At 53.0% G+C, this 25,539-nt stretch overlaps 1 protein-coding gene across 7 annotated transcripts in view; it reads right to left on the bottom strand.

Moving 5' to 3' along the window:
• Positions 1–22,932, bottom strand: part of LOC108926901 (mitogen-activated protein kinase kinase kinase kinase 4) — a 52,779-nt gene extending 29,847 nt beyond the window's left edge. For 5 of the 7 annotated variants that reach the window (XM_018739883.2, XM_018739884.2, XM_018739885.2 and 2 more), the window contains exons 1-3: positions 22,618–22,931; positions 22,096–22,161; positions 1,405–1,461 (exon numbers count right to left, since the gene is read on the bottom strand). In XM_018739883.2, coding sequence (XP_018595399.2) covers positions 1,405–1,461; positions 22,096–22,161; positions 22,618–22,674 — 180 coding nt within the window. In that variant the 5' untranslated portion in view covers positions 22,675–22,931. Of the gene's footprint in view, positions 1–1,404; positions 1,462–22,095; positions 22,162–22,617 lie in introns of all 7 variants that reach the window. The other 2 variants (XM_029257806.1, XM_029257807.1) reach the window with 1 other exon arrangement.
• Between the last annotated feature and the right edge of the window lie 2,607 nt (positions 22,933–25,539).

Genomic DNA, 25,539 nt, shown 5'->3' with positions numbered 1-25,539 from the left:
CACACACACACACAGTCTCTCCTAGAACTGTCACACTGCAATGACCATCAAGTTACGCACAACACACCCAGATACCACAGCAAAAGAGCAACCCCAGATAAGTGAGCAAATAACTAAAAATGACGGGGGGGGGGATTCTCAAGTGAAACGAGGCGAGCGTCAGCAAGACGGGTCACCTCACCCGTGAAAAGTCCACATTCCTACCAGAGTAAAAGCTTTACCTAAGAAAGCACGGCGGATTTGGAGACACCAAGCGACCGCATTTTCTGGGTGTCTAAGCACTACCTAGCCGTAACGCGCCGCTGGACTGCGCACCAATAACAATGGTCAGAAGCAAATATTTGGACGGGCGCTAATGTGGTGTGAACGCAAGGAGGGGCACCACGGTGGCACTGGGGGACAGTGAGCTCCTTTCCTCCTGTTTCTGGGCTCTTTAACTACTCACAACTCTGCCTCTAATGGCTCCATCTCGCGAAAATATGACCTAGCTAAGGCCACTTGGCCAACTGCAGAAAAACTCTTTCTAGGTTCTGGCTCCTGCGAGACGCAACAATAGTTCCGGATCTTTCCGTGACACCGTAGTCATTTTTTTGTATCCCACAAAAACAGACTGTGCACTGCAACTAAACTCTCAGAATTCATATAAGTTATAAGCTTATAAAGTTTTCCTCAGACGCAACTAACACAGTAAAAAAAAGTATCCGTAGACCGGGGCACCGGCCGAAAGGCACCCCCAGCCCGACGGGAGCGGACGTGTCGCTCCCTTGGACCCGAACCCCACACGCCGAGCACGCATTCTGGTAAAACCTGACGTGACGGGACTATTTTTGGAGGGAAGTGTTTAGTTTGTGGTCCCGCTTGTCTCCCACTTTGGGTCTCTGCACGACGGGCCTGGCGAGGTCGGGACCACAGACACGTCGCGGACAGCTTCAGCCTGCTATTAGCTCCGCGTGAGGGAGGCCCCTTACGTTCCGGGCAAAAGCGGGTCTATATTTAGCTACAAAGGCAAGTTTGTCGCGAGGGACCGGTGCCCATCGGAAGCACGTTCCAGGATTCCGACGGCGCGTCCACCTTCTCGGAGACATCTCGTATCCAGTTACACGTGGACCGAGTCCCGTGTGGAACTATTTAAGCAGGGAATTCCCTCCCTGTCATTGTCAAATGATGCGTTTGTGACTCAGAAGGTGTAAAAATGCTAACTCGGCACCACAGTCAAAGAGCAAAACCGCGCTGCTGGACCGTTAGGCTCGGCCTTCACACTTCACTGCTCCTCATGACAGGGGGCCCAAGGACGGTTGGACCGGCCCAGATCGGAGCTCACAGGCCTGGGTTCGGTCCCAGGCGAGTCCCAGGCTCCGGCCTACCGAGATCCGTGTGGCTTTTATTTGTGGTGGTTCCACTTACCTCCGTGACGTCCATGACCTTGATGGCCGCCAGCTGCCCTGTTTTGACATGTCGCCCCTGTGGGGAGAAAAGAGGGGAGATAAGATCATTGGCTTGAGTCCCAAACGGTAGACGTGCCCACATGCGGAGGGGGACCAGAGTAAAGTACCACAACCCGTCGCTCAGTCGTGTCACAAACATGCAGGTCAGAGGCCACGCTTCCAGTGACACGACGTTCAGTGACACAAAGAAGGAATTTATTGAATTAATGGTTTTTAAACGCTGCACACTAGTGATGTTTCGTGAAGGTGGAGTTTCACTGTGTTGCTGTACTTGGTATTTCCTTTGTTGGACTTAACGGATAAAAAGAGGAGAATATGAAATACTGAACTGCACTGTGTCCTCAGCTGTGAAGACACGTTGGTCATGAAGCCTGCCTCCACACACACACACACACACACACACACACACGTACAATTGGCCATGATAAAGGACAAATCAAATCGAGTTGAACACGTGCAACATCTTCCCTTATCAAGTTCTTATTAGGAGTGACGGGCATGCTGGGACATACCCCCACCCCCAGGCTTTGGCACACATCTGCAACGCGACGCCCCCGCAAGGCCCCGCTGGTCCTGTACCACGGAAACATTCCCACGGTCCAACTGGGCTATGTTCACACACCTCCCCCTACCCTCACCCGCAAACATGTAAAACAAACACATAAAACTGACCGTTACTCTTCACACAGAAACAGGACGGGGTAAAGTACCGACACCCCCCCCGTTACATCACCCGCTGCAGTGCATTATGGGATTAGGGTTGACAACACAAGATCATGGGGTCAGGACTTGTGGCTGAAATGCATGTTTGGTTCTGGTGGGACAGAACTGTAGAGTCCCTGACCTGGAATCACACCGACACACACAGGTGTTGGTTAGGACAAACCAAACAGGCACCAAACTACACCCTTCCCTCTCAAATGGCAGGTGGTTCAAGTCCAAGGAGAAACTCTGAAGCTATATCTAAGAGCAGAGTGTTGAAAAACCCAGTCAAGTCCTCTCTCTCTCTCTCTCTCTCTCTCTCTCTCTCTCTCTCTCACACACACACACACACACGTGGGTGAGTGAACATTCAAGCTGCTGAAATTTCTTTGGAGAAAAGCCTCTGAAAATGAATAATTTAATGTGAGAGAAAGAATGGCCAAGCTTCTCCAAAGCACCTCAACATGCAAAGTGGCCGCGCACACACGGCACGCACACGCGGTGCACTGAGATTGATGAAGACACATCAGATGCAAACAGCCAGCTTCTGCTGTGCTGATGGAACGGCATTTCCACATCAATGTTTCGGGAGGGGGGAGTGGGGGTGGAGGGATGTAAATTAAGTACCATGTAGGGCCTGTATGTGGGGGGTAGAAACGGAACGAAACGGACGAACGCATGAACAAACAAACCAATGAGCGTTCAAACAACCCAACGCACTGCACACAAGTATTGCTGAGGGACAATACACGTGACCAGTGGGGGGGGGCCTTTAACGGTTTACCGGGGTACCACCGGAACCAAAGTATAATGCCGAAACTCATGGGGGGTGTCAAACGGACAGGCAGAGGCAACGATACACGGACTCTCCGCGGGACGAGATGGACAACCGAAAAGCATCCCTCATGTTCCCCGGAATGGGGGCAGAGCTCCGTTTCCCTGAAATGACCCCATGGGGGTGGGTGGAGCATCCTAAAAATCATATCATCATCATTTTGACATTGGGTGGCGGCGCTTTGCTGGATTTTCTCATTGCGTCGATAAAACGGTTTAGGAGAACGAGGGTGTGGAGGTGTTATGTTCCAGGGGGGACTGCAGACCTGTTCCCACACTGTTACGTAATTTACCAAAATTTATTTATTAATTTATTAAGCCTCTCAGCCATTTTTAGATTCAAACTGCTACGTGTTGAAGGTAACAGCTCAGTGCAGCCCGGTGACCAGAACCGGAGAGCGAGGGAAGTTGGGACCCCGAAGGGTTCGAAGCCCAGAAACGAGTCTCTGCTCTAGAGGGTCGTCCTACACTCAGCGGGACGTGTCATCGTGTGGCCCCGAACCCTCCCCAACCCCCGCCACTCACCGACAGCGCTCCGCACGGCTTCAGCGTTGCAGCGAGTGCAGTAAAAGCAGTTAAAAGCAAGGAATAATTACTGTCGCCCCCACCCCCCACCCAATGGCGGCCAGCCAGAGCAGCACTCCCCGGCCCATGGGTTGATGCAGACCGGTGCGTGTCCGCCAGGCCGAACGCAAGGCGGACACCGCGTCCTCCCCATCCATCTCGCCACACAGGTGAGAAACACACTGAACACGCACACACGTCTGTCGCTCACACACTGTGTGTGTGTGTGTGTGTGTGTGTGTGTGTGTGTGTGTGTGTGTGTGTGTGTGTGTGTGTGTGTGTGTTGTAGGAAGCTGGGGTTGACCCTTGGGCGAGGGGTAAAGAAAGTGTCTAAATACATACACAGGAAGTGAAGTCCCATAAGCACTCAAGTGGTGGGGAGAGAACCCCCCCACCCCACACACACACCCCCCGTGCCGTGCCACTTTGGGAGATGAGAGCAAGATAAGGACCAGGCTGTCCAGCGGAAATACCAGGCAGGGTGGGGTTGTGCCGGACACTTTCCCTGCGGCAAAGCCAGTCATCATCAATCCCGTTACGATCACCAGGAGAAAGAGAGAACATCTCCAAACACACGAGCACATTGAGGGAGCGGGACCGGCTCGACGTCCCAGAGCAGCGCTCAGCGTGGACAAGAGCGTCCAACAAAGAGGACGACCAGGGCCAGCTGGACTTCATTTCAATAATGCCGACTCAGCAGACAACATGCATTTCAGTCCTTTTCAACGTCCAACTGTGACAGTGTGGACAAACCAGTGAGTCATTAACTGCATACGGCCTGTCAGCTTCAAACTGTAGAATATCTGAGAAATTTAACACGGAGGAAAATAACCTACAATTCAAGGCACGTTGGATTCACATCTGACTGTCTTGGGACTCGCTCCAGTCCCCACAGTGTCCAACTGTGACATGGACACAGCTCAAATACACACCGAGGGGGCCCTGGAACCTCAGCAGGTCTCTGCACGCAAACGTCCATCCGAGGGTTAGAAGATCTTTACACAGAAGGGCTTCGCAAATCAGACAGTAAGACGTCCAGTGGGTGTGTCCTAGGAGGGGGAGACACGGCACACAGTCCTCTCGAGGGTCATGAGGCATCGTGATAACCAGCTCCCTGGCGGTACTGACGGCAACAGTGGGTCAAGCACAGAACCCCTACCGGTAGAAGAAGTGAAGAGCTCAGAGGTGCAGCCCGTCAGCAGAGCAGCCGAGACTCCTGACAGGGACGCTTTCCATCACCTTCGTCATCATTCCATCATCGGATGTGTCCAAATCGCAAGGACGGACCTGACGAAGTCCATAAAGAAACCCCACAGCTGCCATGCCTGCACTGCACGGGCACAAAGGCAGCCACACACCCCTCGTCTCCCACCCTCCAGCTGGGGAAAATGGAGAAATTCCTGCTAAAACACATGTCCCCTGCAGCTGGGAGGGCCACACAGCACCTCCAGTGTTCCGGGACAGGAGCCACTGATCACCTTTGGCAAGCTAAAGGCCCTCAACCAGAACCGGTCGCAGCATGAAAGTACTTTTTGCTTGTGCTCAGGCCAAACAGCAGTAGATGTGAGACCAGAGTGTGGGATCCGTTCACCAGGAACACAGGACCAGAATGTTCGATCTGGACTCTCCCCCCAAATGATGTGACACCGAACCTGCTGCTAAAACCCCTTTTCGTTTACCACTCAAACCACTCTCAGAATCTGAAGTCTTCGACCTTCTGATATCACACAGAGCCACTACCTGTTCGCTAGATACGATCCCATCGTCACTCCTACAGACCATCTCCCCGCAACTCTCCAGCTTCATCTCTAAGAACATTAACTCCTCACTCTCCTCTGGCTGCTTCCCACCTGCCTTCAAAATTGCTCTCATTTTACCTCTGGTAAAGAAACCCAACTTGGATCTCAACTCGGTCCAAAACTATAGACCAGCCTCCATCCTCTCCTTCCTGTCTAAAACTCTAGAACGAGCAGCCTGTGATCAGCCATCCGATTTCCTCACCCAGAACCATCTCTTTGATGGATATCAGTCTGGTTTCAAAGTTGGACACTCCACGGAGACGGTGCTTCTGGTGGTGTTTGATGCTCTCCAGTCCACTAGAGCCACCTCCCTCTCCTTGGTCCTCATCCTCCTCGATCTGCCTGCAGCGTTCGACACCATCAACCACCAGATTCTACTCTCCTCTCAGTTAGCTTGGGATCAACGGAACGGCACTAAGATGGACTGGGTTCTACCTATCTCACAGATCTTATCAAGTGGTCTGCCGGAGCTCTCGTTGTTCTCCTCTGTCTCACTCAACTGGTGTCCCGCAGGGCTCGGTATTGGGTCCTCTTCTTTCCTCCATCTACACCTCCTCCCTCGGTCCCGTCATAGCCTCCCATGGATTCAGATGCCACTGCTATGCTGATGATACCCAGCTCTTCCTCTCCTTTGCACCTGGTGCATCAGACTTTTCCACACGCATCGCTGCCTGCCTGTTGAACATCTCTTCATGGACATCTGATCACCACCTCCAACTCTCCAAAACAGAGATTCTTCACCTCCCAGCTGGTCCGACCTCCTGTCATGATCTATCGATCAAACTGGACACTTGCTCATTTTCCTACCTCCTCGGCTAAGAGTCTGGGAGTGAGAATCGACTCAAGTCTGTCTTTCTCTCAGCACACTGAAGCCACAACCTGGTCCTGCGGATACATCCCGAATAACACCCGCAGGATCCGTCCTTCCGTCACAACTGACTCTGCCCAACTACTTGCCCAGGCCATGGCGACATCCCGTCTGGATACTGCAACCCTCTCCTGTGTGGTCTTCCTGCTACTGCCATCAAACCTCTACAGCTGATACAGAATGCTGCTGCTGCACAAGTTGTGTCTGACTTGCCAAAGCGCTCCCATGTATCTCCTCTACTCATTTCTCTGCACTGGCTTCCTATAGCTGCCCGGATCAAATTCAAGACCTTGGTTATTGTCTACAGATGTATCAATAGAACTGCTCCCAGAAATTTTCAGGACTCTTCCAGACTCACTTCGCCCATCATCTCTTAAGTTCATGTAAGGTGTAAATGTTCCTGCTCTGTAACTTCAAGATGATGCCAGATAAACCTTTACACAGCTACTCCTGTAATGTAACGTAAATGTTTATACGTATCTCAAACAAATAAATTAGTAGGAAGGTGATCAGGACTCATCAATATTCTGAGTCTTATGCAGCTACTCGTGTGATGAACACTGGTTTTTTTTAATTTATTGTATGATCAAAGACAGATCTTCAGCAACATAGGGCAAGCTTTAAGCTGTAAAACTGGCTTCATGTAGCCAAAGTTTAACATCTGTGTCATCGATGTTCATCAAATCCACTGGGGTGGGTGTGCACGTGGGGCAGTAATCCAACAGATGTTCTGCACTTAGTTGCTGCTCTCTCCATGGGCATCCAGGACTGTCTGCTCGTCCCAAACATTGGTTCATATGGCAGAAAGATGTGTGATTCTTGAGTAGTTTCTATGTCGCTCTTTCTCCTAATGTAATGAACACATTGTATATCTCATAGAAAATACATCGCTTCGGAGAAAAGTGTCTCACAAATGAAAACACGTAAATGTACCTTTATATTTATTTCTCGGAGACTTTTCTCCAAAGCGACTTCCAATGAACTCTCTGTAGTGTTATCAGCCCACACACCACATGGTGACTTACACTGCTAGATACACTACTTACACTGTGTCACTCATCTATACATCAGTAGAACACATTCTGTGTCACTCACACACTATGGGTGAACCTGAACAGCATGTCTTTGGACTGTGGGAGGAAACCAGAGCACCAAGAGGAAACCCACGCCGACACGGGGACAACATGCAAACTCCACACAGACTGAGTGGGGATCGAACCCATGTCCTCTTGCTGCACCCAGGCACTGAGAGACAGCAGCCCTACTCGCTGTACCACCATGCCGCCCATTTTCCCTCCATACGTGAATTTACCGTCCCAGGCCAAAGCGCGGTGCTCTCTGGGTAACGGTTCACATCATTTTTAAAGCAGACATGATCGTTCTGCACTTCAACCAACAGCGCAGAGAAACGTTGACAAGCACACAAAAGGGAGGGAACTGGACACGAGACCCGATCCAGCGCTGTCTGGTGCGTGGGCCGGCACGTCGCACGATCACATCCCAGACGGCGGGAAGAGAGGGTAAAAATAACCGCATTTACATTAATGTTTCCAGACAGGGGGTGCAGTGGCGTGGCGGGTTTGTCCAGGTCCTGCTCTCTGGCGGGTCTTGGGTTCCAGTCCCGCTTGGGGTGCCTTACGGCGGACTGGCGTTCCGCCCTGGGTGTGTCCCCTCCCCCTCCAGCCTTATGCCCCGTGTTGCCGGGTTGCGCTCTGGTTCTCCGCAACCCCGCTTGGGACAAGCTGCTTCAGCCTCTGTGTGTGTGTTTTTCCAGACAGATGATGACACTATGAACCCGGTCATGTTCTGAGCAGCGTCACCCAGTGAGGGACACACAAGTGAACTGATCTCTCAGCAAATTGCTGTTGGCTGTGAGAGACCAGTATGTGTCGAAGATACACAAGCTGCCCCTGCTGAACACCTTCTCGCCAGGTGACGTTTCACCTGTGGGAGGTCCAGGTGGAGGGACACCTGACGCATAGGGGCGGGAGGCATCGGCATACCGCGGTACAAAGGCAGGGGAGGAGCGAGTGACGTGCGAGCGAGGCAACGGCATCTTTCACACTGCGCGTATGTGCGCGTGTGTCAGGACGTCAACTTCTGGAGCGGAAGCCGAGTTCCAGCTTATTGCGGCCCACGGTTCCGTCTCTCATCTATGGAACAGAATCGTTGTGTGAACAAGCAGCATGAAAAGAGCCGCACTTGAAAGGGGCCGAAGCGAGTGGCTCTAAAGGTTCAACAGCCCTGGGGGGTTAGGGGTGGTAAGGGGCAGATAGAGGGTGACATTTCAGAAGCAGAGGTGAAGATGCATACACATGGGTGCGCGCGCGCGCACACACGCACACGGTACCAGTACGACAGCAGATGTTTTAGTGTTTGAACATCGGCACAATAAAGGGTTTTAAGTGGAAACATGTGCTTTTCCGCTGGGAAACTAGAGCAGCAACCCCTGGGGGGGCTTCCACAATCATTAACTGGAAGTGTGACCAGGGAGCCGAAGCCACGTCCATCTCCAGCCTCCGACCCCCCCCCAAAGAGTGCACGGTCGAAGGGACAAGAGGAGGAAGGTCAGCCACACCATCGGGACCGGATCAGAACCCCTGAATATGGATACCAATTCCAGTTGGATGCTACAGCAGCTCGCTAGGTAGTGCTCAGAAACCGGGGGGGCCTAGAACCCAGTCGGACTGGATTTCGAACACCACTACAGGCAGAGGATGAACCGCAAGAGAGAGGAACGAAAAGATGCGTCGGCACGAGGACGAGGCACAGGCAGGTTAGAGACGATCAGAGCTGCAGGCCACGTTCCCCGTGGAAGCTGAGCAAGCAGTGCAGCTATGCACCCCCCCCCACCGCACGTGCTCGTACCCGCTGCAGACGCCGGCCCGTTGGCTCTCAGCTATTATTAGCATCCTTGCAGATGAAGAGGGAAATTAAAAAACACACATACACTTTATCTGCAGGACTAGTGGGAGGGGGAGCGATATCCCCTCCCTTTCCAAAGCAGGGATGGGAAGTAATCCAACTCGCAAGCGGTTCCATCTCAGATCCCAGATGAAGCAGCCCTGTGTGTGTCTGTGTGCGTGTGCATGCGCACGCTGCCCCTGCATGGGTTTGAGCTGCAGCGCTGGGGGGGGGAGAAGACAGCATCCCCCCGCCCCCCACAATCCCCCACGGAGCTCTATCCCGAGTTCTCGTTGCACTGCGGAGCGCAAGGATTGCATCACGGCGGAAATGGTTCCAGGCCGTTCCCACTCGGAGGGTGGGGGGGGGGGCTGCCCTTTACCCACTTCTGCATCAAACATCCACCGACAGGCACCCGCCCCCTTCTAAACAAGACCCCCCCGGTTGATCAGCACAGACCGCGGGAGCAGAAGTAGGTGTGCGTGCCAGGTAGAGCGCGATACTCGCACACGGCGGTTGGTTTTCCGCTTTGCGCACTTATGAGAACACAGCAGGTTTTTTGTTTCCCTTCTACATATCGCCTGCTTACCTTCACAGCTCCCCGGCCTGCCAGACAGGAAGTGAGCGAGCAGGAAGTGCCCCTTTCCCATGAGAATAAAACTAGATTGAAATCCGTATGTGTCCCAGTAGGGAGCCCTGAGGAACCTCGAATCGAACAAAGGTCACAGAAACCCGCCATTAGAGCGACATACACAGTGACATACGTGGTGCCCGTCCTTGGGGGGGGCACCACAGCTTGCCCTTTGACCTCTCTGTGCCTAAATGCCATGCAGCAGGGGGTCCCCAAGGTGAGACACTGGCAAAAAGAATCTACAGAGATGTCATACATGTGATATACACTTGTAGCCGCAAAGCAGACCACACCAAGGGAGGAGTGAGAACACACACATGGGGGGGGGCACAAACAAGGTGAGATTAGACCCACATCCAAACATCGCATCCCTCGGGAGGACTTGTTATGATGGGAAGGAAGGGCCGATGAGTTGCAGGGAAAAGGAAATGACTACTGCCATCTTCCATCACGGGTCCTCAGGCTTTTGTGTACGTGTGTGTGTGTGTGTGTGTGTGTGTGCGCGCGCGCGCAGGCACACTAGTGACTGAACACGTCGCATTCAGAGCACCAGTTCACAAAAGACCAACTGAGTCTCAAGACCATCGTCAGCAGCACACCGATGTCCTCGGTCCTACGGACAGAGCTCCAGGGGGAACCGCTCCGTCACACCGGACTCCACGGAACCCCAGGGTTCTTTTCGGGGAATTTTGAGCAGCCTGTCAGAGATGAGCACAGGAGGCAGTGCGAGCGAGCGAGCGAATAGGCTGCACTGCAGACCTGTCCACCGAGAGACTCCAAGAGGAAGTGACAGGACCTCGTCCCACAGCGCCTTCCTCCCCTCCCCCACCCCTCTGAGGGGCCACGCTGCTCATAATTAGATGGCAAGGAGTCTGGAGCAATGCCTCATGGGAGTGGTTTAGTCATGGAGTCACAGTGCTCCCTCTCCCACCCCATCGACTTTTAACAGGGAGTCCAGGGGAGCCAATCGGACAGGCCGCCCAGGCCGCCAGTCACAGCCTCGGCCAATCGGAGCAGCCCATGAGGACACCGTCACCCCCCAATTATAGGATGGGGAGAAACCAATAAACGGATAAACCGAGCTACATCAGAACACTGGAAAAATGCAGAATTGCCACAGCTAATTACAAGACGTCCTCGGGTTCGGCTCCGGCGCGTCTTGAGGGAATGTCGACCGCAGAAACCTGCCGACGGCGCCGTCGAGTACGGAAAAGCCTTTGGGCATCCAGGCAGCAGCACCGTGGAAAGCACCTCAACCGCAGTTACGCATCTTTCCTATCCTCCTCGAAGCCTCTGAGTCACAACAAATGTGGTCCTTCGATGGCTGAATGCGGCGCAGAGGGAACCGGGGCTAACGGGAGGGACCGAGAGCAGGGGTCGCCAGAGACCCCTCGCACCCGGGTCCCCCAGAGCTGACAGCACAGCGGTACAGTCGAACAACAAAGCAGCACTGTGTGGAGAGCCTGGGGCAGCTGGGGTCCTATGACCCCCCCTCCATTAGCGGAGGGGGGTGGGGGGCTGTAGGACATAAAAGCAGCAAGCTGGGGGGGTTGGGGGGGTTACACTGCACCAGCTCCTAAGGTGATACCATTAAGACCAACTCACCAACTCAGGGCCAGGTTTGTACACTAAGCTAATTACACTGATTTACCCATTTATACAGCAGGGTAATTTTTACTGTATCAATTCAGGGTTAGTACCTTATACAAGGGTACAACGGCAGGAGCCGGGATTCAAACCCAGGTTCTTTGGCTGCAAGCTGATGACTCGAATCGACACACCACTTGCTGCCACTAAACCCCTCGTTGTCAGCAGCGATTCTAGAGCCCTTAAACATCCCACATCCAGATGTCCAGCAAACCCCAGGGAGCAGAGTGCATGCTGGGAAACACATATGGCTGACGGTGGGGTGAAGCGTCTTCTAGAGAGCAGGTGAACCACAGTGCGGTGAAGGCTGGAGACTCCGGTCCCAAAAAGGGGCCGTTGACCATGAAGTGCTCAGCAGGGGTACCTCGGTCAGACGAGCAGGTGAACGGAGGAAAGCGGCTGAGGTTCCGCACACAGCTGTCGATCTAGTCACACGCTTTATTTCACTCACATATATCTGACGCTTTTCTCCAAAGTAGGAAGTGGGATTTGAACCGCGGTCCTTGAATGCACCACTGATCCACCTGGTACCCCCCCCCAACATGAATGAACATGATCCGAGCGCAGCGCTACGTTCTGCTCCGGCAGAGAACGGGTGCACTCAAGTTCCCGTTGCAGGCCGGTCGTTTACCCCAGCTAACAACGCGATGAACCCGTTTCCTCTCCCCGACTCTAAAAATAGACATTAACCCAGAGCTCTGACTATTTTAACCCCACATCACACCTTCTGCCAGTGACCGGGCCCATGCCTGCAGCAAAGATGTGATGATGCAGAAGTGCCGCCCTGGAGGAGCGCTGGCCCTTTAAGACGATGTTATAATAAGCACTCCATATAGGGGCAGGAAAGTCAGTCTTGGCAACAGAAATGGGGGGCCTGAAAATCTGACCCTTGACCTCTGTCTACTCCAAGTCACATGAGCACCTCCCCCACACATCCAGTCTGAACTGGTGTCCCCACGGAGAGCGTGTGGGGCAAGAGGGACCAAGCAAAGCGGTGACTAAATGCCTAAATGTAGGGGGGACTCGACCGAGGAGAGGAAACGGGACCCAGGGGGAACAGGCGGAAGTGGAAAGGGGAAAACCGAAAGAGTCTCTTGCTCTCTCTCTTTCTCACACACACACACACACACACACACACACAGTGACTGAGACGGTCTGTGGGACACGGACCCAGAGAGACATCCACAGGCCCAGGGACAGTGGGCCCAGAGGAGGCTCTGGTGTGTCTTGCAGGACTCTCTTCCCTGGGGGGGTTTGCCTGCATCTTGCATCATCTCTCCGCCAGCAGCCATTTATAGCCCCCCCACAACAATGATGTCATCGCTGTTCTCTCTGCAGCCTCCAACAGCACAGCCCCTTTTCCCTAAATAGAAAGTAAAGCACGGTGAGAGAAGGAGAGGTGGCCACATAGAGGACACAGAACGCATCGGAAGGGAGGGGAGGGGACCCAGCCTTGAGGGGTGGGGGGCTGATGTGCTGAACAATCTCAAGACCGAACCGAGGACAAGCGAGGAAGGTTCCCATCTGCTCGAGATCATTGGTCGGCTCCGCTAGTCGCACATGGACCCCAGCTGAGCGGAGACGCAACGACACGACCGGTCCCAGCGAAGCCCACGGACAGCAAGCGCTCAACTGAGACGAGAGCCTCAAACAAAGGGAAATATCAATATGATAGAGGATAAAGGGCAGCATGACTATGAGCTGTGTGTACGTAGCGGTTAAACCAACCCTGTGGCAACTGGGTCCTTCGATTGTCCACATCTGTCCCCCATTTCACAGCATGCAGGACACGGGACACCTCCTGAGCAGCCATGTCAGGAACCAGCAGCAACAGGTTCATATCCCACATCCCCCAGTGCACTGACCGCACCTCACCCGACGCATGACGGACAGGGAGAAACCAAAAATCTGCAGATTTGGACGCATGACAAGCAGCCGTGAGACGCATCTGATGAGCAAAAAACAGAATCAAACCGGAGAAAGGATATAAAACAATGAGACTGTTGAAAGAGGCCAAAGCCCTCAAGTTGTTGTCATGTGTCACCATGGAGACCTGGTCTACAGAGCTTTACATGTCATTGACAGCGAGGTGGAATGATGGACCGGAGGTGTCCAGCTCCTCATCCAAGCCCATCCTGCGATGCTCCTCAGCGCTCCTGGATGTCCAGCTGCTGTCCACTCTAGGCACAGGGCAATCAATGCCCCCCCCCGGACACAGTTGCCACGTATCAGTGTTTGCTGTACCATAGTAACACCACGGACACTCACTTTGCATCAGGTAGCATCTGTTTTGTAATTACCGGTTATGAAAATTACTTTTAAATGCCAATAAACCCACAGCCCCATCACTCGTTCTGCCAGCTGGTCTCCTAAACGCCGCACAGCCTCCGAAGGACCCGGGTTCAAATCCCGCTAGAACAGCCTTGCAGCCTTGAGCAAGGTATTTATATTGTATTTTGTACAGTAATAAGTACACACATGGGTAATATTACACATAAATGCTGCGCAAATGTGTGAACCAGTAAGGAGCTTAATATACAACCCTTACATATAATTCTTAATATACAAACACTGAACTGCCTTAAGTGTCAGATATACAAAGAAACAAGAAATAAATTACTTTTCATGTCCCTCCTTGGGTTTCAGAAGGCATAGCAAGAAGGGGTATAAGAAGTCTGCACCCGAGGCCTGGCAAGACACAGAACCCCCACCCCCCCAAGTCGCAGGGCGTGTGTGTGTGTGTGTGTGTGTGTGTGTGTGTGTGTGTGTGTGAGAGAGTGAGGGGGGGGCAGCTGTCCCTTGGCTGCGGAGGCTGCGCTCCTCCAGAGGTCACCTGGGCTGACCCATCCCAGCCGCCTGGGGGGGGGGAGGGCAGGGGGATTAACCTCCTTAGTTCTGGTCCTCACACTGATGCGGTAAGCGAACCGGACAGGTGTCGACTCAACCCCCCGGCAACACACCGAGTGCCGACCAATCAGAGGCTGCCCTTCACCGTAGGCTCCACCCATCGCCCCTCCCACCAGGAGGAACCCGGTAGCGGAGACCATCACTCAAGAGCAATACCGAAATATTTACTTCATTCATGTGTTTGGGAAAATATCACAAAATACCAGTAAAGCAACTTCCTTAAAGGTTAGGTGAAGATGCATGAAAACATGATTTATATTATTTATCTGAAACGTTTCTCCAAAGCAACTTACAACGTGAAGGTACCTGAAACAATTTAGGGTAAGTACCTTGCTCAAGGGTACTACAGCTGGAAGTGGGATTCAAACCTTCATCCTTTGGGTGCAAAGGTGTTCGTTTTCGTACCCGCTACGCTAACAGCTGCCCACAAAACGGCTGAACTACAGGAGCCACAGAGGGACAATTTTTGCAGAACCAAAAGAATGAAAGGACCTGTACGTAAGTTGCTCTGACTTTTTGCTCGAACACACACACACACACACACACACACACACACACACACACACACAGTACTCGCACCATCAACTGGCATTAGGCGCATTAAGAGCGTGCGCGTGTGTGTGTGTGTCAGAGCACGAACGAGTGCGCCCTCCTCTCGGAGCCGCAGGCAGCCAATCACGCGAGAGACAGCAGTCTGCCCGGCTACAAGAGCCGCGCCCGGCAACCCTAATCAAATCAAAGTCCACCGTGGCAGTCATGTGACCCGCCTTTCCAATCAACTTCAAACAGTTTTTAAAAAGCCACGTCGTCATTTCACAGAATTTCACATTTCATGTGTTAGCAAAGGTCGCCAACAGGTAGGTTTATATACTATTTATATACATTTATATATAACACAGTCAAGCTTGAAATGACAACAAAGGAAAAAGCATTTGAAATTAGTGAAGAATACGAGTCCAACGGCCTTCAAAGGTGCAACCTGAATTAAACCTGCAACCTTCCGGCTGAGTTCAGCTCCTTAAGCAGCGGGCTATCGGATCCTTCCCAAAAAACCTTACTTATCCAATCAAAGCCCCAAGAGCCTTGAACTCATCCCATCAGAAACTTGTAATCCCCTCACTGGCCCCTTCCCAGAGGAGCCACGCAAAGCACAAGCCAAGAGGGAAATGTTGTAGCTACAAGGCTTCACAAGGTTGTGCAAAGTTCACAACCTACATGTTCTTCTTCAGATCATTTCTTGCTTCCCCAGCTGTTGCTTTGCCTGCTTATTGAGGAATATTAAGTGTCAGACCATCAGGAGCCCCGTGCCGCAATGACTGATGGGGGAAAACGTGTCGTTTGGGGTCTTCAACTGCCACCATCATGGGTCAAAGAAGCCCACAGATGGGTCGGTGGTCAGATGGGTCCTACAAATGCTGAAGCAGCAGTAATGTCCCAAACTCCCACACAGCAGGATAAGACTAGATCCTATTACTGTTATTTTTTAGGCATCTTGAATTACTTAGGGGCCATATGGTCCTCGGACAAAAGTGGATTTACTGTGGCTTCACCCATTGTTGTTTTTTGGTCATTCAAACACTCAACAAACACGACAACAAACAACATGAAGGGCAGAGGGCAGGCCTTCTTCACACAGTGCAAAACCCCACCATCCTCGAGGCTTTTCTCTTCGGAGAACGTCTCAGATGAAGGGGCACAGTTCGGACCACGACCCCACCAAGTGGGCGGACACCGCCCTTCGGCTTGGCCCAGATGGCCCCTTGCAGAGAGACTAAGTATCTTCTCGAAATCCTAAAAGCTTGAGTCTCGGCTCAGACTGGCCACAACTGCCACCCTACCTTCACAGATGACGCACACTTGTGTATCAGTGGAACACAGACCCACTGAGACAGCCCGATGGCCTTAGCCAGCTCATGTTCTGCTTGTCCTGAAGGCCTTGGAAGGGTCTCCATCAGAGGTAGGAAAGCTCTTTCTCCGCACCTGGTCCAGACTCAAAGATCTGCGAGAGAACCCTTCCATCGGTCCACGTAGGTGAAAACAAATTTTTACCTACACAGCGTGAAGACAACTGATCCACTGTTACGATTTCAAAGCCTACCACTCATTGGTCACAGCTCCTTAATCACTACCCTTCTTGCATTACAAAAGACCAGTGTCCTTCAGGTGATTAACGTGGGAGGGTCACGACGAGCGAGGAGACGCCCTGGCCGACATGAATCTTCAGAACCCACAGGGTGTGTGAACACAGGTGGGTCTCACTCTGTCCAGCTATCAGGTTCCCGTTTGTCCACTGGGACTGATGGTGAAGACACCAGCACCCACCTTTCTCTGATGTCCATACAACCGTCTTTATAAGGTATCAAATATGAGACCTTCAGAGGTTCGACCATGAGACAAAGAGCTGAGAACGAATGAGTGATGACCGTCACTGCAATAACGGCGCCAATGATAAAATGGACTTAAGTTTCAAAAAAAAAAAAGGAAAACAAGGGGACAAGTCCACCATAGATGTCCATCTCGACAAACTCAGATCTCAGTAGACTAACAAATTGGACTCATTTTCTTTTAGAAAGAGACTTGAGTGGAATTATTTTACAAACGAGAGGTATAAATAGGTAAAAAAACCGCGGTAACCCGTCACGTGGTGAACCTGCGAGCTGCTTCTCAACAAACCATCCATGTGGCTCGAAAAACCTCACTTCCTGTGGGTGTGGCCAACCATCCAGAACTCTGTTGTCATGGCAATAGCAAAGAGGCCAAGCTGTGAGTGGCCTGCTGGTAGGGAGGGGTTCAGGTTCATGGACAAACACCCAGCAGATGGGTTCTGGGGGGGGGCAGGGGTGGACGATCACGTAAATTAGCGGGAAATGCGTAACGTGAAAAGGACAAGTCCATAATCTAGTCATTGCAAAACAGGATGAGGTGACGATTGACACGATGCATTTGAACAAACACGTCTCTCACTCACACACACACGCAGAATGCGGTTATACGTGCCACCCGGACCCGCCCTGGCAGGTCTGTGCAACACAGGCCAAGGCGACGGAGCATTGTGTCGATGCTTAATCAGAAGAAGTCTGCCGGGAAGCGAGTCCAAAGAGGGAAGATTTGTGTCTCTCGGTCAGCTGGCATCTGTCGAGGCTCCGCAGCTCTCCACACGGTGGGATTAGCGCCGCCCTCCCCCACCGCTCCACTCCACCAAACAGCAGAAATAAATTGCGCCCAGAGGGATGTAACCTTTCCACTCGTCTCTCCAGGAACGCACAGGCACCCCCGTGCCTTTCACGCGCACGTCCACGAGGGTGGAGGAGACAAAACGGCGTCACCTCAACGCCTTCCTTGGTCATTGTCCTAGTCTCGTGTCCAGCAGAGGAAACGAGTCAGATAGCTGGAGGCCAGAATCTTGAAGGAACCTTCAAGTCTTCTTACTTTGCCCATTTAGTGTCAGAGCAACCAGGCGGCCGTTCCACGCTCATGGTGTTTGAGTCATAAAAACACAGCAGAGCCCTAGTGGACACCACCGGACAAGGGCCAACATCTAGGGAGCTCGACATGTGGGATCAACCGTGGTGTAGAAGAGCCTTGACAAAGCTTCTGGCCACCACGGCAACAAAGACCGAATCAAGAGCTGCAGTTCCAAAAGCCACCACACCCGGAAGGCAACGGGGGGTCACGGGGCTCCGAAGGACCCACCGCGATGGTGACTCATGAGAGCCCACCTCAAAAACACACCTCAGCAGTGTGACGCAACACCGCTCAGCCCTCAGGATCCTGCTTCTCAGGAAGAACAATGACTGTCACAGGTTCCTTTGTGCGAAACCAAGACAACCAGATAAGGGTGAAGCAAGCAAGGAGAGCAGGGCGAGGTGCAACCAGAGCACACCCTGCCCAAAGGAACAACAGTCAACCCCGCGTTGGCCAAGTAGGCTTCAGGAGGAGGGGCCTCGTCCAGCTTCACACCCCTAAAATCAACACAGCTTCCGAAATTGGTGATAAGAGCACACATTCCGGGGTGTCAAGGACAGAAAATAATGCGGCAGCCAATGGAAACCAATTATTACATCAGGCGTCACAAAGAAGCCAAAACAAGAGGCGCCCAAGGAGGAGGAGAGGGGTGCAAAGGCAGCGGGGGCAGGACTCCATGTGGCCTCCACGCGTGACCAGAAACTCCAGCACCGCGGTGGCACGCGCAATTTGGCCTTCCTTCCTGCAGTGCGTGCGTGCGTGTGTGTGAGAGAGAGAGAGAGAGAGAGAGTGCGACCACCGGACAAGTGTCTGGTGCAATATTTCGTTCCACGAAAAAAAGGGCCAAAGATGCCAAAACGGCGACAAAGTGGCAAACACCGCGCAGAGCTAAACAAAAACACTTTTGTCACGAGGCAGTCAGACGTGCCCAGACAGCTGCGGCCCGACCGGCCCCGGCGACCCGAGGCCCCGGCGACGCGAGGCCGGGGTCCGCGTTCATTCGCCACCTCGGCGGAAGGACAGGTGCACGCGCCAATCACGGTGGGTCCGCTTTCAACAAAGAGCGGCGCTCCGACCGCCACCGAGGAGGATGCTCATGAATACGGCACAGCGCCTTTCCTGCTGACTGAGCGTTTTTTGCGCCCGCCTCAAAGTGAGATGCGTACAGGAGTAAAGTTATGGATTATTAAGACAAGAGACACTGGGCAGCCCTTAAGGACCCGGTCCTCACCCCTGCATCCCTCTCCACCTGGAACTACAACCTCATGTTCATCCCATGGATCGTGAAGGAGGAGGCGCCACGCCGCCAAGCCCCAAGGGTCCCCTGGCGGAATCCGAAACCGCGCCTCGCGTCCCCCGGACTGCCGACGTCCACTTGTGTTCCAGGATGGAGAGGTGGACGGCGGGCATCTCCACGTGGACTGCGGGACGCAGGGTGCGATCACCAGGGACGCTTCCGTCCACTCTGGGAGTGGAAGAAAAAGCAGCACCGCCGGTGTGTTTGTTCGGAGCCCGATCAACACGCCCCTGAGCTTCGCGAGGTTTTCGGCGTGACCTGAACTTTTGCGCCACAGCTCCGCACACTGACAGGGGATCCACGTTCGCCATCTTCTCCACATCCTCGACTTGCGTGCCGTCGACCGCAAAAGCTACTCGTGCGAGAAGGGCAGGAACCCCAAAGCATTATGGGAAAAGGCAGGCAGAGGATGCACCGACACCCACGTTTTTCTGAACATTTATCAAGTCTGTCCAGTGTCACGAGATGCTGATCAGCACTCCTCCTGGCACAGAATTCAGTCCAATGCACCGCATTCATGTAAATTCCCGGTGTTCCTTCTGCAGCCGAAGCGTCCGTTTTCACAACAGAGACGTATCGGGTGTCCAGATCGAGACGGCCGTCCGCGCGTATGACCAGGACATGAGACCATCTCTCAAGCTGCGGAGTCTCGGTCCTCCCGCACAGCAGAGATGCAGCCGACCAGGGAGCGAAACACTCCCCACACACACACACACACACACACACACACACACACACACACAGAGCCTCTGACAACGTTCACCAATCTGCTCTAGCGCGTGGGCGTGAGGGTGCCGAAGGACGAGAGCAATCCGAGGACGAGATCCAACAAACGCATCTTGGGTAAAGTGTTGGTTTTTCCGAGTTTTACCGCGGTAACAGAGGAGCCCTGGAGAATAAAACGCCGAGGGTCTCACAGCTGTTCGTTACTAGTAACATTCAGAGGAGGGAAGTAAAATACTGTAATGTTGGGTATATAGATTACATAAATCATAAAATTACTGCTGATGGAGAGGACGCATTAACAGAAGGGAAATTAAGTCAGTCGTCCAAAAAATAATTCTGCCGCCATCGCTGCTCTCCTTGTGCTTCTGCACCATCAAATTAATTTCATGTACTTAAGTGTTTCTTACACTGTACATCATATGTAGCGTGCAGCATAAATTTTAAATAATTTAACAAAATATAGCAGACCTTAGTTCCATCGGTGTAATTATTTTGCCTCCGAGCTGCTGGCCAGAACATTCAGCAGACAGGCTCTGCATTACTCAGAACACCAGTTATTTTAACGTCACAACTATTTCAGTTACCGTTTCTTGTAACGACTCCTGTATTCTTCCTTCTTATGACAAATAACGATTTCTTAGAACTTTTCCAGATTCAGTATCTTTGACAGTTTCAGATCATTTATCTACAAGATAATTCGGGGAATTTGTGGATTACACTGTCACCACCAAGGGACACCAACACATCTGTTTTTTTTTTTTTTTGGAATGAACTGCCTCCTCATTTTGGAGTTGAAATTTTTCTCAGCAAAGATGCTCGTAGAGGTTTTCAGACGTGTGGAACGTCACACTACCAAGCAGAACGTTTCAAACGCAGTCCGGCCACCTGCGATGCAATTAAAGGTGCCAGTCTTTCAACGGCCAAACATGTGGACCTTAAGCGTCACTTAGCAGTAGCTCTGGGCAAATGCACCGCTGGACACCGGTGGCCATCTTCTCGGGCAGCAGGACTGCAGAGGAGGACACCGTCCACAGGCGTTCCAAACAGCGCGAGGTGCGTTACGGCACCGACGGCGCATTAAACCCCACCGTGTGAACAGAGGGTCGAAATACATCATCCAAAAAGCAGGCTGAGAGTACAGCTGAATCGTGACTCATCAATTTCCCTCGCATTCTGACGCAAGGGCCTCCAGGCAACCACCTCTGGCAAAGAAACCTGAACCTCGAGCCAGCGGCCCAGGTACACCGTGGAGGAGGAGAAGGGGCACAGCAGCAGCGACGGGTGGGGCACTTTGGGGCCACATCCAACAGAAGAGCTTCTCGCATCTATTCTTCTCGCTTGGTCGGTCATCGCCAAAGTCTCCCAGCAAGGCTGAAGCTCAGCGCTTGTGGCCAGGGCTATATTTCTCTCCATTTTTAATTGTGCTCCACACCATGCGCCTCCCATACACACTCAAAATGTATTTATAAAAAAAAAAACAAACAGCCGATGGAAGTTAAAGGTCAGACAGACAACATGTTTGACGAAACGGCACACGGATATGATGTGGACATATGAACAAGGCCTGAAATGAAAGTCTGTTTCGCTTGGTACAAAAGCGTTTTTGTCAATTCAGATGCCAGCGCATACTAATAAGCGGTCGGCCCCCCCTCCCTCCCTCCCGACCGACCAAGATGTCGTATGTCAGAAGTTGCAGTCTTCTGCTCTTTGCCACTAATGTGTTGGATTATACAAGAGAAATAAGGAACATCCAGCGGGGCAACAATGAGGGGAAGCGACACGACGCACCGGGTCCAGGCTGCAGTTCCCCAGCAGCGGGACAATGTGGGAGAGAGGAGGCAGCTTATTGTGTGCTCAGTGCTCTCTCTCTCTCTCTCTCACACACACACACACACACAGGATGTGAGGTAGCTCTACTGTAGCCCACATTCTCCTTAGAGCAACACTGCCTCCTTTCACTCCATTACAGTGTGGTGTCAGTGATGCTGTTTTTGTTCTCAAATATCCTGCCTTTCTGCGCTCCCCCCTCGCAGCGCGAGCTCTGGGATTCGAACGCGCAGCAAATGTCAGTTTTCACGGGGAGTCTCGACAGGGCATCGCCTGCACAGCCCACGATCAGAGGCTCGTTCGGAGCAAATTATAATGAGCAGGAACGAACAAGGAGGAATCTCCCTGTATGGTGCACGATGAGGAGGATGAGGAGGATGATGAGGAGGATGGTGTCAGCGATGCTCCGCACCGCGCTCCTCGGACCCGACATCATGATCATGACATACATCTCGGAGAGATTGAGAAGAAACACGAACCTTGTAGACTTGTCCGTAGGTCCCGTTCCCCACCACTTCGACCAGCTCGAAAATCCCCGCAGGATCCTGCATTTCGGGGGAAACAACATGTTTCGTAAGCGGCGCTCGGGGCTTCGAGCAGCGCCGTCGCGTCGGGGGGCTCGTCGGGGCGGATGGTGGGTGGGGGGCACTGCGCTCCTCGCATGCCCGTGCAGCGCAAACAAAGGAAGGCAGGACCCCCCCCCCCAACACACCCCACACCCTTCTGCCCCCCGCCGCCACCGCCCAGCCCGGTGATAACCGGGGGGCAAACGGCGCTCGCTGCCCCAGCCCAGCAGGGCGGATACGCGCGGTCCCCCCCCGGCTCACAAACGGCCACAAAGAAGCAGAGGCGCCGAGGAACAAAGCGGCCGCGCGCTGCCGACAGCAGCAGCAGCGGGCAACAATGTAACAATAAAAGGGCCGCAGAGCGAGAAGGGGACGCGCGCGCGCCGGAACAATGAGAAACAATGTAGCGACCGCCGCGCGCTCTCACCCACTCACCCGCAGCGAGGACAGGTCTATGTCCACCAGGCTCTTGGCCGGGGAGTCGTTCGCCATCTTTTTCGCGAAGAAAGGCGGTGGGTCGCGCGCGCGGGTCCGTCTCTCTGCACGCGCCGCGTCTGACTGCGCTCCGACGCCGATCGCTCTTTGTGTCGCAGCCCGACTCGAGCACGCGCGGAGCCTCACACCATGTCGAGGTGGCGGCTGGCGGAGCCTCTGGACCCTCCGATCCCTCCGATCCGAGCCGAACGCTGGAGACACAGGAAGCCGGCGAGCTCGAGCTCGGGCGGAGTAGGCAGGGCCTGGCGCGCGCGCGCGCGCGCGGGGGGCGGGCTAGGCTGGGATGGGCTGGGCTGCTCTGGTCGGGGGGGTAGAGGAGGCAGGGCCTCTCAGTGACGGCGGGGGGGGGGGGGCTTCTCAGAGTAACCAGAGATCATAATTAGGGATAAACTTTTTAAAAAAGAACCCCCCCCCCCATGAACATGAACGGAAACACGTTGTTTACGCGCTCAAACGAGCACGTGTTTCCTTACAGAGACCAGGAAGAGCGGAGCTCACATGGCCCCACCTGGGTACCGATCCATTACGACAAGGGTGCGGTAGCACCAGAAGGTCAATGGTTCTCAGCCCAAGACGTGGCAAAGTGCTGCATAATGAGTCCAAGACAAAAAGGAGTGTGAACCGTGACGGGGTCCTTTTATTTCAGTGACAACTGATTGTTTCCCACAAATACCACAAATAGTCTTATTTTACCTGACACTTTTCGCCAAGGTAAATTCCCATGATTTACCCGTTTAATCGACTGGATGATTTCTGTACCGATGTATCGATTCGGGGCGAGTGCCTTGATCAACGGCACTGAAGCGGGAGAGGGATTTGAACCAGGGACCTTTGACTGTGAGCTCTAGTCTCGTCACAGTTGTAGCACCTTGACAGCATTAGTGACTACGCCACCTGCTGGCCCAAGTTAGAATTGTTTATGACTAGGCTGCACTGGGAGAAATTCACATTGAGATGGAAGGAGATCATGAGATCAGGAGAACAACAGGTACGCAGCTGCAGAAATGGGGCTCAAAGGGCAGACTTTGTCATTTATTACTTGAATCATTATTCATTTACAAGGTTATGCTTTTATTCAAATGTTTTGCATTTCATTAATAGACAAAGCTGGACAATTTACGGAGCTCAGCGCAACGTATTTACCGTTCCTCTTTCGCTTCACCTCTACGGGACTCAAACCTATGTCCTTAAGCTGCAGGGGACCTACGGCTGTGTATTGAAAATGGGCCAGCAGGGGGCGCGGTGGTTAGAGCCGTCGCCTCGCAGGTGGAGGACCGAGGTCTGAATCCCTTCTTCTATTACTGTACCCTTGATCGAGGTACTTACCTTGAATCGATAGAGTAAAAGTGGCCCGACTGACAGCGAGGAAGTGTCGCTAATTTTTTGCAGTAAACATAACTATTTGTTATGGTGAAAAAATGTAAACGTTCAGTGTGACAAAGAGAAAAATCACCGAGTGACAGAAATATAATGGACTAAAATACTGTGTAATGGTCCTTTTTGTTTTTTTTTTTTTTCCGTTACAGAGTATCGATGTTAAAAACTACCGTGAAAAGTACCTCTTGTCTAGAAATGAAGCACAAGTGACGGGGTAAAGGTGACTCATGAGCGGCCGTCTCCGTGTGAAACGTTTCGTTGAAATAACGTGCTGCTCCGTAACGGCAGAGAGGCGGACGGCGCAAACGAAGAGCAGAAGCCGCTCGAACCCGGAGCTCAACAGAGTGCGTGTGGCGCGGCCGCGCGGCTCGCCCGATTACGGGCTAATTAGAGCGTGTCACGAAAGGGAACCATCCTCAGGAATTTCCTCTTAAATACTTCCCCGACTGTAGTCTGTTCCGCCATCGTGACCCGCGCCCATCGGCGCCCCCATCGCCACGGCGATGCTTGCAAACTTCCTCCCTGTTTGTCCCCGGGGCCACCGGGGGCCCTGGCTTCTCGGCCTCGTGCCCAGGAGCCGCCGTTGGAGACGAGATCATGGGACGCCCTCCCTGCCCCCTCCTCGCACCCGAGGCGCCCAGAGGCTCCTCGCGCCATTAACCCTTTCCGTTCTGGAAAGTCCAAACCTTTTTGCTCTCGATCCCTAAATTAGTGCAGCGTGAGGCTGATTATGAACCCAGCACTGTTCTTTGCTCTTTGATCATTAGTTTTGTTCTCTTTACACTCTGTCATTGTGGCGACATGACATTTCCGCTGCGTGACACACACACGCACAGAGGAAATTCTTTATGTTTCATGATGTCATTTCTCTCGCTCTCTTTTCATTAGAAATATACAGAAACTGTGTGACTCTGGAGCAAATTCCCCTTGGAGTTGCTCATGTCACACACCTGACTCCTGTCTCATAAACCCTGTGACTCACCTGGCCTGAGATCCGTGTGTTGGGCGGCCCTCGGCTTCTATGGCAGGTTCTCACGCCGGGTCCCGGGGTGCTGCCAGAGCCCCCGAAACGAGGGAGTGCCCTTATAAATCAGCCGAATTCATCAAATCGGGAACCTTTTTTCGCATCGGCTCCAAGTGACCTTCGAACCAAGGCCCGTTCGACTGGGAACGGATCCCAGGTGATACCGTCGACGGCAACGTTCCTAGCGTTCCTGCCAGGTGCGCTTCACGTGCATTCGTTTTATTTTTGCGCGTCTTGCCGAAACGCACTACAGCTCCCTGTCGAGCTTCATGAGCTCCCAACGGGTGATGGCAGCACTTGTTCACTTATGTCATGTGGTCCCAGAGGGTATTGACTCCAACCTCAGTGACCACTGAGGGCAGGGGCTGCATCCACACAAGTGGGTCAGTGGAGGACTCACACCCCCCCGGGGTCTCTCACAAACTCTCTGCTTTTCCGGAGGGACCGGAGCACCTTCCCAA

Source organism: Scleropages formosus, chromosome 14 (genome assembly GCF_900964775.1).
Source record: "Scleropages formosus chromosome 14, fSclFor1.1, whole genome shotgun sequence".
Taxonomy (NCBI): Eukaryota; Metazoa; Chordata; class Actinopteri; order Osteoglossiformes; family Osteoglossidae; genus Scleropages; species Scleropages formosus.
Note: the sequence above shows the minus strand (reverse complement) of the source record. Positions and strands in the feature narration are given on the sequence as shown.